At 48.1% G+C, this 17,234-nt stretch overlaps 6 protein-coding genes across 6 annotated transcripts; 3 read left to right on the top strand and 3 right to left on the bottom strand.

Moving 5' to 3' along the window:
* Positions 1 to 37: 37 nt before the first annotated feature.
* Positions 38 to 2,274, top strand: F5J12DRAFT_907724 (riboflavin synthase domain-like protein; the record flags this gene model as incomplete). Its single annotated transcript, XM_051748978.1, has 11 exons — positions 38 to 184; positions 240 to 514; positions 561 to 673; positions 708 to 837; positions 885 to 981; positions 1,058 to 1,237; positions 1,290 to 1,439; positions 1,495 to 1,603; positions 1,653 to 1,796; positions 1,858 to 2,080; positions 2,130 to 2,274. The coding sequence occupies 11 exons, from the start codon at positions 38 to 40 to the stop codon at positions 2,272 to 2,274; spliced, it is 1,713 nt and encodes a 570-aa protein (XP_051594711.1).
* A 359-nt stretch (positions 2,275 to 2,633) lies between these two features.
* F5J12DRAFT_532634 (uncharacterized protein) lies at positions 2,634 to 5,559 on the top strand. Its single transcript, XM_051739911.1, has 8 exons — positions 2,634 to 2,942; positions 3,001 to 3,018; positions 3,073 to 3,173; positions 3,269 to 3,420; positions 3,487 to 3,646; positions 3,698 to 3,811; positions 3,869 to 4,027; positions 4,086 to 5,559. The coding sequence occupies exons 1-8, from the start codon at positions 2,928 to 2,930 to the stop codon at positions 5,395 to 5,397; spliced, it is 2,031 nt and encodes a 676-aa protein (XP_051594710.1). The 5' UTR covers positions 2,634 to 2,927; the 3' UTR covers positions 5,398 to 5,559.
* On the top strand, positions 5,560 to 6,526 carry F5J12DRAFT_532635 (uncharacterized protein). Its single transcript, XM_051739912.1, has 3 exons — positions 5,560 to 6,032; positions 6,095 to 6,309; positions 6,367 to 6,526. Exons 1-2 carry the CDS (start codon positions 5,721 to 5,723, stop codon positions 6,266 to 6,268), a joined length of 486 nt encoding a protein of 161 aa, XP_051594709.1. The 5' UTR covers positions 5,560 to 5,720; the 3' UTR covers positions 6,269 to 6,309; positions 6,367 to 6,526.
* F5J12DRAFT_532638 (uncharacterized protein) lies at positions 6,434 to 7,621 on the bottom strand. The gene is made up of 3 exons (XM_051739913.1): positions 7,506 to 7,621; positions 7,418 to 7,444; positions 6,434 to 7,365 (listed from the first exon to the last, which is right to left on the bottom strand). Exons 1-3 carry the CDS (start codon positions 7,564 to 7,566, stop codon positions 6,728 to 6,730), a joined length of 726 nt encoding a protein of 241 aa, XP_051594708.1. The 5' UTR covers positions 7,567 to 7,621; the 3' UTR covers positions 6,434 to 6,727.
* A 1,344-nt stretch (positions 7,622 to 8,965) lies between these two features.
* Positions 8,966 to 10,366, bottom strand: F5J12DRAFT_866348 (apolipo protein O-domain-containing protein). Its single transcript, XM_051747041.1, has 4 exons — positions 10,265 to 10,366; positions 10,011 to 10,201; positions 9,813 to 9,985; positions 8,966 to 9,727 (listed from the first exon to the last, which is right to left on the bottom strand). The coding sequence occupies exons 1-4, from the start codon at positions 10,280 to 10,282 to the stop codon at positions 9,300 to 9,302; spliced, it is 810 nt and encodes a 269-aa protein (XP_051594707.1). The 5' UTR covers positions 10,283 to 10,366; the 3' UTR covers positions 8,966 to 9,299.
* Positions 10,367 to 15,728: 5,362 nt separating this feature from the next.
* Positions 15,729 to 17,168, bottom strand: F5J12DRAFT_786964 (uncharacterized protein; the record flags this gene model as incomplete). The annotated part of the gene is made up of 11 exons (XM_051743564.1): positions 15,729 to 15,825; positions 15,877 to 15,919; positions 15,957 to 16,004; positions 16,027 to 16,111; positions 16,251 to 16,268; positions 16,329 to 16,414; positions 16,574 to 16,621; positions 16,644 to 16,862; positions 16,889 to 16,912; positions 16,959 to 17,024; positions 17,117 to 17,168. Coding segments are annotated over 11 exons (786 nt in total), but the record flags the coding sequence as incomplete, so codon positions are not given.
* Positions 17,169 to 17,234: the final 66 nt, after the last annotated feature.

Below are 17,234 nucleotides of genomic sequence, written 5' to 3'. Positions count from 1 at the left end.
ATGTAACATCCGCAGACCGACTTCGATGGTCGCCGCCATGACCGACGACGGAGGGGACAGACAGCTGTTGATTCTGTATGCTACAGAGACAGGGACAGCCCAGGAAACAGCAGATCGCATTGCAAGGGAATGTCGAAGAGCGTACTTCCAATGCCGTGTCTGCAGTGTGGGGACATACTCGCCCGTACGCATCTCAACTCACAGGAATGAAACGTCTCACTACAGGACGAAATGTGCAGGAAGATTTGATCTCAGAGACTTTCGTTTTGTTCGTTGTTGCTACGACGGGGTCAGGTGCTGAACCTCGCGCAATGACACCTCTGTGGAACCTGCTTCTCAGGTCGGATCTACCTCGCGACCTGTTCGAGGACTTAGATTTTTGTGTCTTTGGGCTGGGCGACTCGGCATACGAGAGATTTTGTTGGCCTGCAAAGAAGCTCTCTAGAAGACTGTTGGCTCTTGGAGCCCGCGAAGTCTGTCCAAGAGGTGAGGGCGACGACCAACACCGATTGGGGTAAGTCCTTCGTCTATCCATTTCTCGAATACCAAGGTTGCATTAGATTGGACGGCGCACTAGAGCCATGGATAGAACAGCTATTGGAAACGTTACTTCTTTTGTACCCCGAAGCTCGAGTCGTCGAAAAAAATCGCACTCTCGGTAAACCTCCGCCCCGTATCACCACAGGCGAATGTGGCTTCTGCGCCAGACACTCTCGAACCTTTCGAGGCTAATCGGAGCTACTTCGATGTGGCAGTGCGGTGCAACCGTCGAATCACGGCCGAAGGTTGGTTCCAGGATGTACGCCATTTCGAACTGGTTGCGGATCGAGATATCATGTGAGCCTTGTCACACTCAACGCATTCTCTCAAGTGACACGCGGAAGGTATGACCCTGGAGATGTGGCCGTGATCCATCCCACTGCGATGGACGCGGAAGTCGACAGTTTTATGGTAATGATGGGTTGGGCGAACGTCGCTGATGTGCCTTTCTCCATATCGCACAGTATGCTTGGTGCGTATCCTTTTTTCTATATGACTGTCATTATGTAAATGCCAGTTTCAAGACCAAACACTACCCGACGGCGTACCGCGCATTGCAACGCTTCGCATTCTTTTCACTTACCACCTCGACTTCAATGCCGTTCCGCGTCGATCATTTTTCCAGATACTTCGCCATTTCACAACAGACGACACTGAGCGCGAGAGACTGGACGAATTCCTTTCCACTGAGGGTGCGGTACGTCTAGTCGTGTGCACTGGAAAACGCACGCTCAAGACAGAAATTACAGGATGAACTGTACGAGTACTGCCAACTCGTCAAACGCACCATCCGCGAAATCCTCTCTGAATTCCGATCAACGCGCATACCACGAGACTACATCTTTGATGTCTTCCCTCCTCTCCGTCCTCGTCAATTCTCGATCGCAAGTTCTGTCAAAGTGGGTTATCTCCATCTCAATTAATTCTTGAATGAATTCAGGGCGTGATTGGCAGCGTCACCCCCGTGAAATCCACCTCTGCGTCGCAATCGTGAAATACCGTACGAAGCTCAAGATACCCAGGAGAGGCGTCTGTTCATCTTACCTCGCTGGCTTGAGACCTGGTACGTGTGGAACCATACATGTCGATGGCAAGGTTTCCGATCTCCACAGGTGACAAATTGCGGATAACAGTAGAGAAAGGGCTCATCAAGTTACCTGACGATCCTCATACACCTGTGATTTGCGTTGGCCCCGGAACTGGCGTCGCCCCCATGCGGGCGGTAATAGAGGACCGCGCAGATGCAGAATCTAACGGTAGGAAAGATACCACCTAAGTTTTCACCTTGACGTATCAGCACTTACACCACACACCCAGCCACGACACTTTACTTTGGCTGCCGTTCAACGTTCAAGGACCACCACTACGGCACTGAATGGGAAACATACGCGAAAAACAAACAGATCAAGTACCGCGTCGCATTCTCCCGGGACGGTCCCGAAGGAGCGAAAAGAATATATGTCCAAGACCTCATGCTTGAGGACAAAGATACGGTTTGGAATCTCCTCAATCACCAAAGAGGGACTCTCATCATTTCTGGGTACGGCGCATGCGTTTTCGTTCCATGTCTTGTCTGACGGGAACTGTAGATCATCCAACAAGATGCCTGCTGCTGTTCGCGGAGCCGTCGCCAACATCGCAGAAGATTGTGGAAAGATGCCGAAAGACGACGCGCTCAAGTTCGTTAATGAGATGGAGCGGGAGGGAAGACTGATCGAAGAATGTTGGAGTTAATGGAGTACTTCGCGACGCTCGTTTGCATCGTTTGTGCCACACAAAATCCCGTTTATGTCGCATGGATCGCAAGTCATTGCTTGTAATCGTCAATGGTGAGTGCGCGATCCATGCCACAGCTTGAACAGCGGTGAACTTCGAATGTTCCTGTTACATAAGTACCTACGCCGGGTAGGATGTTTGGTATGCGGTTTCCACAGACAGCGTGTCATGACCTACAACCAAATATACTCGAATTTTTGTCTGATTTCCTCGCAGGAAGTGGGTGGTGACCAGTAAATATGATCCGGGGCGGTCCAGCGCATCCACAGTGTACGTCCCTGGAATGCGGTACTGCAAGCCTTTACCTAATAATATGTAGCGCTCATCCAGCGCACGGCACCTTGCTTCGGTAAAGAGTTCCTGGCAGACCAAGTACTACAGGCACCTCTCGCAACCTTGATAATGATACCGTGGTAGGATGTGTCCAGTGGTTGTCTTAGAACGAGCATAGCGACTGTGGCCACAGAGACGATTTGTTTTTCAGTGGTGATTTGAATTTGCCATGTAGGGTACCCAAAAGTCGGACCATTCATATGTATTACAAAAACGACGGCGTAGAGTAATATAAGAGGGAATCGACGGCGCTGCACAACTCCTTCCTTCCTATTGTCATGGCTAGTAAACAGGTAAGATCACCTTTTGTCTGTTGCTTGAAGTTCTGAGACGTTATCGTTGTGCTGTCAGCTTGGTAAACTCAGACAGGTTAGCGTCTGCGTCATTGTATTATGATGCAGTTCACCCATTGTCGGTAATTAGTGGGCGGGAGAGAAGATATCGTCTCGTGACAAGTCCGTCGTCGCAGATGAATTCAAGGAACTCGAACATGACATCGAACTGCGGAAACAAGGCATATCGAGGTGTGTTCGTTTGTCATTCATGCTTCGATCCATGTCTGCGTGTCCGTCTCCGCTCTTGTCATTTCATCTCACTGACTTGTGCGTGGCACCTGTAGGCTGCAGGCAGCTGCTCAAATGTACCGTCATGTCCTGTCCAAGAAGAAGGCTTTGCCGGTGTCAGGAGAGAGCGATAAACTCATGCCCGTGGATGCACTCGGAATTGTGATGGTTGGTCACGGCGAGGAATTTGGAGAGGATTCTACCTTTGGTGCGTGGTCGTTCCAAGGTCTTCAACTTGCGACACGTTCATCGACTCATCAATCCTGGCTGCTAGGATCGTCACTCGTGAAGCTGGGCAGGGCCCAGTGCAAGATGGCCATGCTCCAAGAAGCCTTTGCTTTGACGCTCAACGACACATTTCTATCATCTTGCGAGCGCTTCTTGCAAGACATCAAAGATTATGAGCATCAACGGAAGAAATTGGAAAGCCGCAGGTATTACCATTCCCTCGGATATCGGGTCCCCGTTATGTAACTTGTCCCAAGGTCAAGCTACGACGCAGCTATCAGCAAGCTTGAGAAAATCAAGAACAGCAAGAAAGAGAAAGAAAGGGAACGTCGCGAGGCAGAAGATGAGCTGCAACGTTGCAGACTCCAATTGTACGTTCCAGTGTCTTCCTACCATCCTTGCACTAGGACTCATCATGATTCTCTCAGCGAAGAAACGTCTGAGGACGTTCGATCTCGCATGCACGGCATTCAGGAGAATGAGACACAGCAGCTTCATGAGTTGACTACGTTCCTCGACGTCCAATTCAATTTTGCGAAACAATGTGTTGAAGTCCTACAAGACGTCAAAGCAAACTGGTCCGATAAGTAGGTTATCGTCTCTCATTCCTTTGCGCTCGTTCCTCTAATTACATGTTGATCATAGCACGTCGACACACTCAAAATTCGAGTATATGAGGGCGGGCTTTCGTCTATCTCACCCATTCGAGGATAAATTCTCTACTACCCGCTCCACGCCATCATCGCACGCCTTCTCCTCGACCCATTCGGATGATTCTGACTGCGAAAGTCTCAACGACAGTCCTATACGTTGCAAGCCAACTCCAGACGGGAAACCCATTTCTCGTCCTGGATCCCGATCTTCGCGGAAGCGGTCTGACAGTGGCGTCACCGCGACAAGTCCTTCAGAGATTACGACTCCTAAGAGCAACAAACGGATGAGCGTAACTGGGTGGGCATCCAACGCGGTTAATTCTTTCGCCGGCCGAGGCAAAAAAGACAGAGATAACTTTGCCGCATTGACTAACAAGGACGAGTCTGACGACGCAGACAAAGACAGTCACGGCGGCCTATCTCGTCAGCCGAGCTCGAAATCGCTCTCGCGAAAATCTCCCAAGGCGAAAGGTGTGGACCTCAACAAGGAGTCCTCACCTAGGGTAGCTTCCCGTATATTGAAGCCGCCGTCGCAACAAGATCGGAGGCTTGTGAGGGCGTTGCATGATTTTACAGGCTCCTCCGATGAGTTGACATTCAGAGCGGGGGATGAGATTGTTGTTATTAATGAGGTTCTGGAAGACTGGTGGTTCGGTTTACTTAAGGACGGACGTAAGGGTCTTTTCCCTATGAACTATACCACGCCCATCACCATCTCCTCACGAGACACCAACCGAGCTGGGAATGGCTTTCACTCTGGCAGTGGCAGCTCTCTCGCACATTCGGACGACATTGAAGATGATGAAAGTATCAACCACTTCGCTCTGGACAATTCTATGGTGACCCCCAACTCAGCAACCAGTTTTGGCTTCGACGTGCATAGCATGACTAGTGCAACAGAGGACGACGAAGCCCAACGCCTGGTGCCTCCTCGCCCATCTAAAGAGGACATGTCCTTCGACATTCTTCCCCGTCTACCCGAGTCTTCGGCGCCATTCGTGCGGAGGCAAACTAGTCCGGTGGTTCTTTTCTCGTCGACCGCGAAGAAGATTCCGCCACCGCCGCCCCCTCGCAGGTCCACCGCTTCCCTACCACCTCCTCTCATTCCTGATCGTCCTTTCTTGTCGAAAGGGCGGCATCTGGCATCGTCCGAGGCGTCGAGTGCCTATCCCCCTCTACCCCCATTGCACGGTCCAGTGCATCTCACCCCCACATCCTCCATAACTAAGGGAGGGACAGGTCCCACAGTATCTCCATTCGACAGCATGACGGATTTATCCGTAGAGTGCACGACTGTTCGCTAGGTGTCGTATGAACCAAAGGGGATGCACGAGACTTGCCTTAAGACGCACCGAACGATGTCCTGACATCGGTTCTTGTTCCACCGAGTTTTGTGGACCGAGTATACGCTGGGATATCGTCTTTTGAGGCCTTTTCTAGACGGAAAATCGTTTACTCTCTAACCTATTGTGTATACGGACCAAACTAGGTGGTTCTGTGTTTAAACCTTGACTTGTGCCTTGAAGGATTTTGCACGTAGGTATGTACTATGTGCGCCACTGAAGTTACAAGACGCTTTCCTTAACCACCATGGCACGAAACAAGAAGCGTATCTCCATGTCATTGTATGCTCATACTGGGTCAGGAACACATCCATCACTTCGCACTTTTGGTGTCACCCAAGAACCCAACCGGAAATAACCTCAGTACTTGGCGGCTGCATGCGATGAACAGGCCAAACCCAGCTTATGCCACGCAGCAGGAGTGGCAATACAAACCTGCCATCGTTCCTGGTCGCACTACTCGGTTACTAGCCCTAGTCCTGCTCGGAAAGACACAGGGGAGTGGAGAGGATATTAGCAATATTTTGACTGCCGTGGAACTGGTTCAAGATGACCCATCTTGGACTTGTAAGGAATGGGTCTTTGGGGCCATCGAGGTAAGGAGTGTTCAAATCCCATGCACTGACGCATGCACACTGGTTCAATAAAGGAAACCTAGCTTCTTGTAACCCGCGGAATAATTGCCCGACCTCCAATCGAGCTTGGCAACCTTTACGGGTTTGCATCGAAACTTGCTGACTCGTTCAAGGAACGCCCCGTAGAACGACAAGCCTATTTCCCAGTACCAACTTGCGATAACACTGGCACCCTGATCACTTCTGAGGTTATATGAATCGTACACGGACTTGCGAACCTTGTCTGTCTCCTAACACGGTGAGACTTGATCCAGTGGACAACTGTTAGTCAGGAGAAACGACTTACGGTGTGAAGTTGACAGGAAACCCCAAAGCTGAATTTTCTAGACCCTGTCACCGAAATGAATTGGAGACCCAATAACGTGTCCAGAACTTGAAATGGAGAGTAAACTTTGGCTGGACCCGGGAGATATCCCAGGTTGTAGTCTGTTGACAAACATACATATCACCACGTACATGTGTCAGACTATCATAGTCGGGTATATACACCGCCAATGAGGTCTTCAACCTGCAGCTCCTCAGAATATACATCCATAATATTGTCCCGTGCATCAAGCCATGTCTGTGGTGATCGATAGCTGCTCACTGCCCACCGTGTATATTCCCAATATTCAGGATACCATCCTGCACATTCCCAATCAACAATTGCCACAACATTACCATTCTGGGCGAGCATATTTCTTGGGCAAATCCAAGTGAGCAAAGGCGATCCGATAGTGTCTTTGAGCCATAGCTTCGATTGATGGGAAGTATTGCCGGCACCGCTTCGAGATTGAGCAGGCAGTTGTGGCCAAAGTAAGTATGAAATTCTGCAACAGAGGAAAATGGCCCAAATGGACGATCATCCAAGCATATTCGAGGATAAAAGAGACCAGTCGAGTCCACTGCTTGAACACGACCAGGATGCGGGGTTCGAGAGACCGGAGCTGACCGATGAAGTCTCTCAACTGTGCGAAAATTGCTTTCTTCTGCACTTCGGTTAGCTTGTGCCAGACGTATGTCAATTCGGGAGCATGTAGTCCATCACAATGTAGGTTCGACCGTCGATGACGAAAACATCGTGCACACGAGGAACGGGGATATACGTATGGTGTGAGACAAATTCCATGCTTGCGGCCTCGGCGAAACGGGTGGCGGGATTGAATTTTACGACCGTTCGAAGTCCAAACCAGACATACTCCAGCGGAACCGAGGTTTTCGAATACACGTTTTCCGAGCCAGATGCGTAGGCGAGTTAGGTGGCGTTCAGAGCTGGTGACTACGCGCATTGGAAGGGTTGTACTCAGAAAGTACCCTGTACCATTAGAATCAGGGTGGTGCGATATAAAACAAGGGGAATTCCACACTGTAGCGCAGGGACAGCGCTGCTGAAACTGCAGCACAACCATAGTGGATCAGTATTTCGTGTGAGACAGAGCACGAGCAGTTCCATACTGAGCGCTTTATAGACATCTTCGTTCGCATCGCAAAGTTGGACAGTTGTTTGGCTTCTCATGTTATGATGGACCGGGAGACGATGCCTTCCAAAAATGATTTGGCAGAGAAAGCAGTCCAGCAGTCAGTCCTCCCGCTGTAGCAAACCCAACTCAACCAACCCCCGACACATCACGTGACTCAGTGTGACATGCTGGCGGCTTCCCTACATGGGAAGGTGAGCGACTTGAGCGAGGAAGTGGATGAAAAAAAAACTACTATGTACAGCTGTTGCAGTGTGAGGTGCGAGGACTCAGATTTTCATCTCGTCTTTTGTTTTCTAATTTATTGTCTCGCTTTTTAGATATATTTCCCTTTCGTTCTAGTCTTTCCCAGGTGCTTTTAGATCTAGTTACAGTATGTGTTTCTTCCCCCCTCTCGGGTCATGCACTGTGTCTCGCTTGTTTTCACACTGCGTCTCTCTCTTTTCGGCACGTTGATACTCCTTGACAATAGCTCCCTGTTAATACCTGTTTCGTCTAAATGTGCCCAGCGATTCAAGAGATATTCCATGTTTTGTAAGGAGGGCCACCCTTGAGGCTATGTCATCGTATCTCGTGCATCTCTGCGCCAGGTCTCTTGTGTGTGCCGTCACACATTCCCCCCACCGGCCCCTCTCTGGGGACATCTCATTCGTCCAATCCCGCACAGCGGTTGTCGAGATATGCCCATTTTTGTGTTCAGAAGGGCTATGAGGTGTTTTGGCGCATAATTCGTGATTGGGTGATCTGATCATTGTAATTTCTTTTTTCTGTGTGCATCTAGGTGTTCCCTACAGCCCTCTGGATGTTTCATGCTGGTTGCCCAAGTCATTGATGCTCAGGGGACTCCCCTCTGCCCCCAAGTGTACCTTGTGAAATTGCAAGTGTCGTATTTCGTCCGTTTTGTCGCCAGCCCTCTCGCTTTTGGTTGGGTGTGGTACTACTCATTGCGGGCTTTTGAATGGTATATTGGACGGTGTGCTTGCTGTAGTGGATCTGGAGATATGCTCTGTTTTGTAGTCAGAGGCACCTTCGGACAGTTTTGTGAATATCTTGGGGCTGGGTGCATGCATTTGCCCAGTTCTTTTTGCCCCGTGCTCCTCAAGTTCCCCTTCATTGTCTCCTCTAGTTTCACACTGTTTCGAGCACCCGTCGTTGTCTGGCATTCGCTACATCTCACCTGTTTCATTCGAGGATCTCATTTTTTTTTGGAGTCTTGTATTACTCTTCTGGGGCGTCCGAACAGTATATAATACATTGTGCTTGCTGTGGCAGATCCAGAGCTATTCCCCACGTTGCAATTGGTGATACCTATGGATTATTTTGCAAATATCTCGAGACTGAGTTTGCACATTCACACCATTCCTTTTCTGCCCTGTTCGCCACGTTCCCTTCTGCTATGTCCCCCGGCTTCTTGTCATTCCGAGTGCACGTACTAACCAAAATAATGCCGCCGGTAATGTCACGTGACATGTCGGGGGTTGGTTGAGCAAGGGGACTTTCCCGCTGTGATCCCTTTACTATTCACACATTTTGAGTATACACACTGCTCTATGTGATCTAGCCAAGCTACATATGAAGCTGGAAGCTCCAAGTTCGTGGCACATAACCTTTGTGTGCCTGTAACTGGTGTGTTGTTGCTCATTGTAAGCAGTCAGTTTGGACTAGTGCCGTTTCAAGTTTGAACCGCAAGTCAAACTGTGCTTTGCATGTGCTTACGACGCAGCCCCTCTAAAACGATCCACCCACTCACATGCAAAGGTGCTCGTAACAACTAAGCCTTTTTCTCTCTACTTTCCTTCCCCCCGTCCTTCCCGAGTACCTCTCCAAGCTTCAATCCCGTAGCGCTCTCAATCGCTTCCACAAGGCTCCTCGCGCTCTTCCCAACCGCTTCCTTCCCTTCCCTAGCACTCTCCCGTATCCGTTCTACCGTGATCTGTGTGTGTGCGACACCCGTCTGCCTCATTTCACCTACTCTCGGGGCGTACCGGCCCTCGAGTTCCTCTGCGTAGGAGCCGACACGGTGGGCAGTGCGCGGAAGGAAATAGGAGAACGCACCAAGGAGGGAGAGGGGCGGCAGGAGGAGCCGTGTTGGTAGGGTGCGGGAACGCGTGAATATGGAAGTTGTGAGTGCAGCTATACCAGTGTAAAGAAGCCCAGGGTTGAGTGGTTCCGTTGGGTCACGGAATGATTTGAGGCGAGCTGCCAGGCGGGACAATCAAGGAGTAGACAAGGGTACGAATTCTTTTTAAAAACAAAATGACCATGGAGAGGGACAAAGACCCACATTCGACCATGTTCTCCACGTGAATCCATTGATCTACGACGCCTTGTACGTTCGCACGCACGTCAGTGTAGTACCCACATACTTCCCTCCTTAATTGTCCGATCTGTAGTTCGAGTGGGGAAGGTGTGTCCAGGAGAATGAGTCCTCTGTTTGGTTTTGGGTATATGGGGAAGCTATCAAAAAATGGGGAGGGATCACGCGGTGTGAATGGTTGGACCTACTTTGTCCGGCAAGTTTATGTCGAGGACGTTCCTGGTCGAGTGCTCTGTCGAACGTACATCGTTGCCACCGGGAGAACTCTCTACAGGCTCGGAGTCAGTTTTCGTCTCAAATGTGAGTGCTCCAGCTACGCCGGATGCTGCGAGATACGCTGCACGGGAAGCACGCAACTGGTCGGGGATGGGGTGTATAAGAGACAGGCGCATTGCAGAACTCAATCTGCGTGAACTTACGGGTAGTATTCGTACCATGAGAACCGCGAGAGCTAAGGGCGGGCAGGCTCAGAGATGGTCTTAGATTGGGTGTACAATTGGAACGCTCAACGCACCCTTGGCAGCAGTTTTGGGCCTTCCCACGGCCTTTAGATATTTCCTTGACGCCCATCACGTGTACTTGAATCTTGCTAGCAACCCTTATAACTAGATTGTATTGCCAATGATGGCCCAAATGTTTATATCAAAGCCCTCCGGACGCTCCTGGGCGCATTTGGAAAAAGCACGCAGCAAATTAGGATGGTAGATAATGTATCTGTGGTTTGGTCAGTTGTGCTAAGTTTGGTCTCAGCAGGACACATGAGCAATTCTAAGGGATTTTGCTAATATGAGTTAGGGTCAAAGTAGGCTTGAGTAGCATTGTGTCATGAAAATAGCACAAACATGCAAATCATATGGTGGTATGAATTGTGCAAATGGATGGACAAGAACAAAAATACTGTGTATTACAGTAATAATAGTGGTGATGATGGTTGATACACAATCAAATAACAACATGTAGTGGAGGAGATGGGGATTCATATGAGGAAAACTGATGTGTGAATGGGAACCTAAGGAGATATACATGATATGCAAATCATGCAAGGAGATGAATTGCATGAATGGATAGATAAGGAATCTGACACACATGTGGGAGATGATGTTGTATATTCTGTCTTTCACATTATACTTTCATCTGTGTCTCACTTAGTATTATGGTATGCATTTAGCCATATTACATAATCACATTCATTTTCATACTTGAGTAGCATACTCATGCCTCAGTTGGCTACTTGACCCAACTGAGGTGAGCACTTTCCACATCCTGTTGTTACACTCTGCTAATAGTCCTGTAGTATATATTCTACAGGTTATGAGCCCTGGTGCTCACTAACTGGGAACTTGTAGCAACATGTCATTCACATCCAAGCTTGGAGACAATTTCCTTAAGGTCCCAAAGCTCTTGGCAGATGGAGAGAACTGGGTGACATACAAGGACAGGTTAATGTGGTCTTTGGACACTTGTGGGCTGCTCAGGTACATAGATGGTACTGAGACAATGCCAGTCAACCCCAAGACACTACCAAACCAGAGTGAGAGCTGGATACCTATCTCTGCAGAGGAGAAATGTTATGTTTCACCCTTGTTTACTCTTTTCCCTCACATTTGCCTTGTGTTTGATCCATTGGACTACTTTTCCTTTTTCAAGCCATCTTCTCATTGATCCAATGGCTCCTTACTTCCACCACTAGCGTTGTCCCCTCATTACATGTGTAGAACATGTGTCGCCATTGTTCAACCAATGGTGTAGTTATCTCATTACATGTGGATGCCTCATGGTCCATTTCTTGTACAGTATTTAGCCTGTCAGCTCAAGTCCTGGAAACCCAGACTTGAGCTGCTCAATCATATGCAGCATTCTCAGAACTTCACCCTCAGTGTCCCTAACCTGGACCACTCTTACTGGCATTGCCTCAAATCCTCTGTTGTTTACAGAGGTTACTGCAGCTGTTTGCTCAGTAGAAACCCATTGTCTGCATTTGAGCTCTCCCTACATCTTGACTTTGGTCGAGCATAACAAAAGCTCAAGTCTGCTAGCCTTTGGCAGAATTGGTCACTGTTTAGTGTACCACCATGAACCCCCAAAACAATCAATGTTGGGTGCTGTTGTGACCCACTCATGAAGAATCATTGTCTGATGAAGAACAGGAGAGCACTGTCACCAACACCTCCTCCAATGAACCTGAACAACCAGATAGAGGATTTACCTCAGGTATCCTCTTGAATCTCTTCACCCAGTCTCTCACTACACTTGGTACTCCCATCCCACCAGTACCCACCACCACTTCTCCTACACCTCCACCTTTACCACTGAATACAATGTCCAGTTCATTGTTGAAGGCAATGGTTGGCACTGTTGCCACCAAAGCCACTGAATTGAAGATTGGTGCTCCATCTAATTTTGATGGTGACCAGAAAAACACCATGAGTTGGCTGTACTCTGTACAGACCTATCTCCTGGTAAATGAAGAAATTTATGACAATGACACCAAAAAGGTTGTCTACACCTTGTCATATATGAAGAAAGGAGTTGCTCATTCATGGGCAGCTACCTTCCAGAAAACCTCTCTGGAAAAGAACCCCCTGAGTTTTGGCTCTTTTGCCAACTTCACAAAAGACTTTAAAAGCTCTTTCACCTCCTCCGACACTGCTGGTGCGGCTATCACCAAGTTGTGCACCATGAAACAGAAAGAATCAGTGGAACAATACATCACTGATTTCAGAACTGCTGCTGCTGACTCAACCATCATGGAAGACATCACATTGATCAAGTTCTTCTCACAAGGACTCAAACCCTTCATTGTGAACTGGATCCATATGATGGAAACCACTCCCACCAAGATCACTGAGTGGTATGCCCAAGCACAGAAGTTTGATGCCAAGTGGAGGAAAGTGAATGAACTTTCTGGAAAGAAAGAAAAGAGGATGTTCTACCCCAAGAACAACCTCATTGAAGAAAAAGATCCAAACACTATGGATATGGATGGAGTGAGACTCTCCAGAGAAGAAAGAGACTGTCACATCAAAGAAGGAAGATGTTTTGGTTGTGGAAACAAAGGACATGTCTCTCAAGAATGTCCTGAAAGAGGAAAAACCCCTCAGAAGAAAATAAAGAAGATCTGCAAAATTGTGGAAGTTGAAGAAAGTGTCAATGAAGAAAAAGTTGCTGGCCCATCTGTCACCCTGGTAAACATTGCCAGAGCACTTGGAAAGGGTTTTTAAAAGGGAACTCTGTGTTGATGCCAGAAGTTCCCAAAACTAAGGACAGTTCTGTTTCTGTTGCACCTGTACTAGTATCTTCCACTCCAGAATGTACTATGCAAATTTCGATTTCCCTATATGCATCAGAAACAGCTGAAAAAGTTGTCAAAACCACCACTCTGGTCAACTCCGGAGCAGAAATCTCTTGTATTGATTGGGGATTTGTACAAAAGTATCAAATCCCTACTCAATGCCTCACTGAACCCATCCTTGCAAAGAATGCAGATGGAACCCAGAACTCTAAGGGAAGGATCCTGTTCTCCACTACCCTTTATTTCAAGATTGAAGAGGTAGTCCACCAAACCTTCTTCCATGTCATCAACTGTGGAATGGAAAATGTCATCCTGGGTCTCCCTTGGCTCCAGGAGAACAACCCCATCGTCAACTGGAGAATGGGAACCCTTTCCATTGATGAAAAGACTGATAGGTCAAAAGAATGTAGATGAAGCATCTCCTCCATTATAACAGCCCCTGGGGGAATTATAATTACAAACTCCCGACCATAATTTGGGGGAAATAATGCTGGGAGTCGATAGATATGTCCATTGGGATGTCTCAGGTGAAATTTGAATGAAATTGGCGGTCGGAAAAAAAATCTACAGGGGGTAGAAGGATGGTCAGACCACAAAGTGGTATCTCTTTGGAAATACTTCTGGGAGGCTGGAAATCATTTCCATTGTCTTCAGTGGCATTGATAACACCCAGGACATCCATCCCTAGCAAGCTGGCACCCCCTCCTGATGTTACTGGATCGCCATCCCTGGGGTATGAGGAGGGGATCAGGTATGTTGATGAAACAAATATGGGGACCTTTGTAACACAATTCTGATGGTCTTGTAATGTCATACCCATGGGGTAGACATGATTCAGATAGCTAGATCAATCTCTGAAATTGTTTTGATGGAGTGAACATGGGGAGGGCAGGGTAACATATCTTACATGGATATTCTGACACCTAGAAATGCTGCAACCATTGTCATCATCCATTGTGACTTTCAGGCCCTCCAGGACAACCATTCCTGACAAGCTTTCATGCTTGCTAAACTTTACAGGATTAGCACCCCCAGGATAAGAGGAGGGGAATGAGACATAGGGTCCTTTCTGGTGTGATCCAAATTGTCCTGCCATGTCATTCGAGTGGCACAGACATGGTATGGACAGCTGGATTGATCTGGAATTGTTTTGATGGAGCAAAGCTGAAGAGGGGGGTTCACATTTGGGCCAGGTATCATCCCAAGATGCCAAACATGTTGCTACCTGATCAGACTACACTAGGCAACACTGGGATTCAGTTCCACAGGAATGGGAACCACAATCTATATCAACAAAGGTCTGGTTCAGAGTCCAACTCTGAATGGCATCTTCCAAAGATGTTGGCTCTGGCTTTCCCTCTGAACCTCTCAGCCAAGTTGCATCCAACTGGATCCAAAGCTGACAGGTAAACAGAATGAAAAGTTTCCCAACCACTGGCCCCAGACTGGACAGTTGGGCTGACCACTTCCAGTCCTGCATGATCAACCAAGGCTGCAGTTGGATGGTCCTTGACAATTTGGCCCATGTCAGTCTGCTGCTAATGGGAAATTGTTTGCAAACACCAGCAAACATCGAGCCAGCACCATGGCCTCTGTCCAAATTGACTGTGACAGCCTGTCACTCATTTTGGAGCAGATGGAACATCATTTGCAGCCTCTGGTAGGTCAATCGACTTTCATGTAATCCAAATAAATTACATTGGATATTCTATCAGTGTGCCCACCCGACCACCCCTGCTGAGACCATGCTGCACCACTTGAAATGGTGTTCATACCATGGAAACCTCTTCCCCTGCTCTCAGGTTGATAGGTACAGGTCCATACAATATGGGGAATGACAGACAACACAGATGAACACCAGCAAACATCAACCCCTTACCAAAGCCCCTATCCAGACCATGTCCAAATGCTGGGAGACCCTGGGACCTGGTTCAAGCACATTGATCATCATTCCCAGATTCCTGTATGTCTATATTACTGCATGTATTACAATGAAATAGAGAATCTACATCAGATAGTATACCAGTATGCCCACTGGATCACCCTGCCTTGGAGCATGCTGGCCCACTTGGAATGGTGTTCATCCATACAGGCCCACTTGCATGGGTCTTGTAGTACCATGTCCTGGTCCGTCCACCATGACAAACACTGATGAACATGTGCAAACATTTGTGAATATCAGTCCAGCATGGATGGCCCTGAGTAAACATACTGGAGCACTTGTTTACTTGTTTGGAATGCATTAATCAGCTTTTCCAGACTCCCCTAGGTCGATTGCATGTCTGGTAATACAAATAAAATACATCAGATAACATATCAATGTTCCTGTCTGACCACTCTCCCTCATGGCATGCTGGACCATTTGAAGTGGTGTTTGTCCCTCCTAGATCAATTGCAATTGACCTTGCTAGGACATTTACAGGTCCATACAGCCAGACGAACACCAATGAACACCAATGAACATCACTCCAGAAGCAATGCCCCTGTCCACATTGACTGGGACACCCTGCGACTTGTGTGGAATGCATTAATCACTTTTCCCAGACTCTCCTAGGTCTATTGCATGTCTGGTAATACAACCAAAATACATCTTATAACATTCTGATGTTCCCATCTGACCACTCCCCCTTGGAGCATGCTGGGCTGCTTGACGTGGTGTTCATCCCCCCTAGCTCAATTGCAATTGACCTGTTCTGAACATGTCTAGGTCTGTACAGCAGGGCGAACACCAACACACACCTGAAGAACACTGTTCCAGAACCAAAGCCCCTGTCCACATTGACTAGGGACACCCTGTGACTTGTTTAGAGTGTGCTAACCATCTTTGCCTGACTCTCCTATGTCAATTGCATGTCTTGTAATACAACCTACATACATGATATAACATACCAATGATCCTGTCTGACCACTCCCCATCATGGCATGCTGGACCCTTGAAGTGGTGTTTGTCCCCCCTAGGACCACCAAAGTCGACCTAATTTGGACATCCACAGGTCCATACAGCAGGACGAACACTGACGAACACTGACGAACACCAATGAACATTGATCCAGAACCGAAGCTCCTGTCCACATTGACAGGGACACCTGGAGACCTGTTCTGAGTGTACTAACCATCTTTGCCTGACTCACCTATGTCTATTGCATGTCTGCATGTCTGGTAATACAACTAAAATACATCTTAAGACATACCAATGTTCCCATCTGACCACTCCTCCTCAGAGCATGCCGGATCACTTGAAGTGGTGTTCGTCCCCCCTCGGACCACCTCAATCGACCTAATTTGGACATCCACAGGTCCATACAGCAGGACGAACCCCATCGAACACCAATGAACACCAACAAACAGCAACAAACACCAATGAACATTGATCAAGCACCAAAGCCCCTGTCCACATTGACTGGGACACCCTGTGACTTGTTTAGAGTGCACTAACCATTATTCCCTGACTCTCCTATGTCAATTGCATATCTGGTAATACAACCTACATACATGATATAACATACCAATGATCCTGTCTGACCACTCCCCATCATGGCGCACTGGACCCCTTGAAGTGGTGTTCGTCCCCCCTAGGACCACTGCAATCGACCTAATTTGGACATCCACAGGTCCATACAGCAGCACGAACCCCATCGAACACCAACGAACAGCAACAAACACAAACAAATACCAATGAACATTGATCCAGAACTGAAGCCCCTGTCCACATTGACTTGGACACCCTGCAACTTGTGTAGAGTGCACTAACTATCTTTCCCCAACTCTGCTATGTCTATTGCATGTCTGGTAATACAACTAAAATACATCTTAAAACATACCAATGTTCCCATCTGACCACTCCTCCTCAGAGCATGCCGGATCACTTGAAGTGGTGTTCGTCCCCCCTCAGGACCACCTCAATCGACCTAATTGGGTCATCCACATGTCCATACAGCAGGACGAACCCCATCGAACACCAAAGAACAGCAACCCACACCAATGAACATTGATCCAGAACCGAAGCCCCTGTCCACATTGATTGGGACACCCTGCAAATTGTTTAGAGTGCACTAACTATCTTTCCCTGACTCTCCTATGTCTATTGCATGTCTGGT

Source organism: Pisolithus orientalis (genome assembly GCF_024613125.1).
Source record: "Pisolithus orientalis strain OTSU chromosome Unknown F5J12scaffold_79, whole genome shotgun sequence".
NCBI lineage: Eukaryota > Fungi > Basidiomycota > Agaricomycetes > Boletales > Pisolithaceae > Pisolithus > Pisolithus orientalis.
This window is presented reverse-complemented; position numbering and strand designations above follow the sequence as displayed.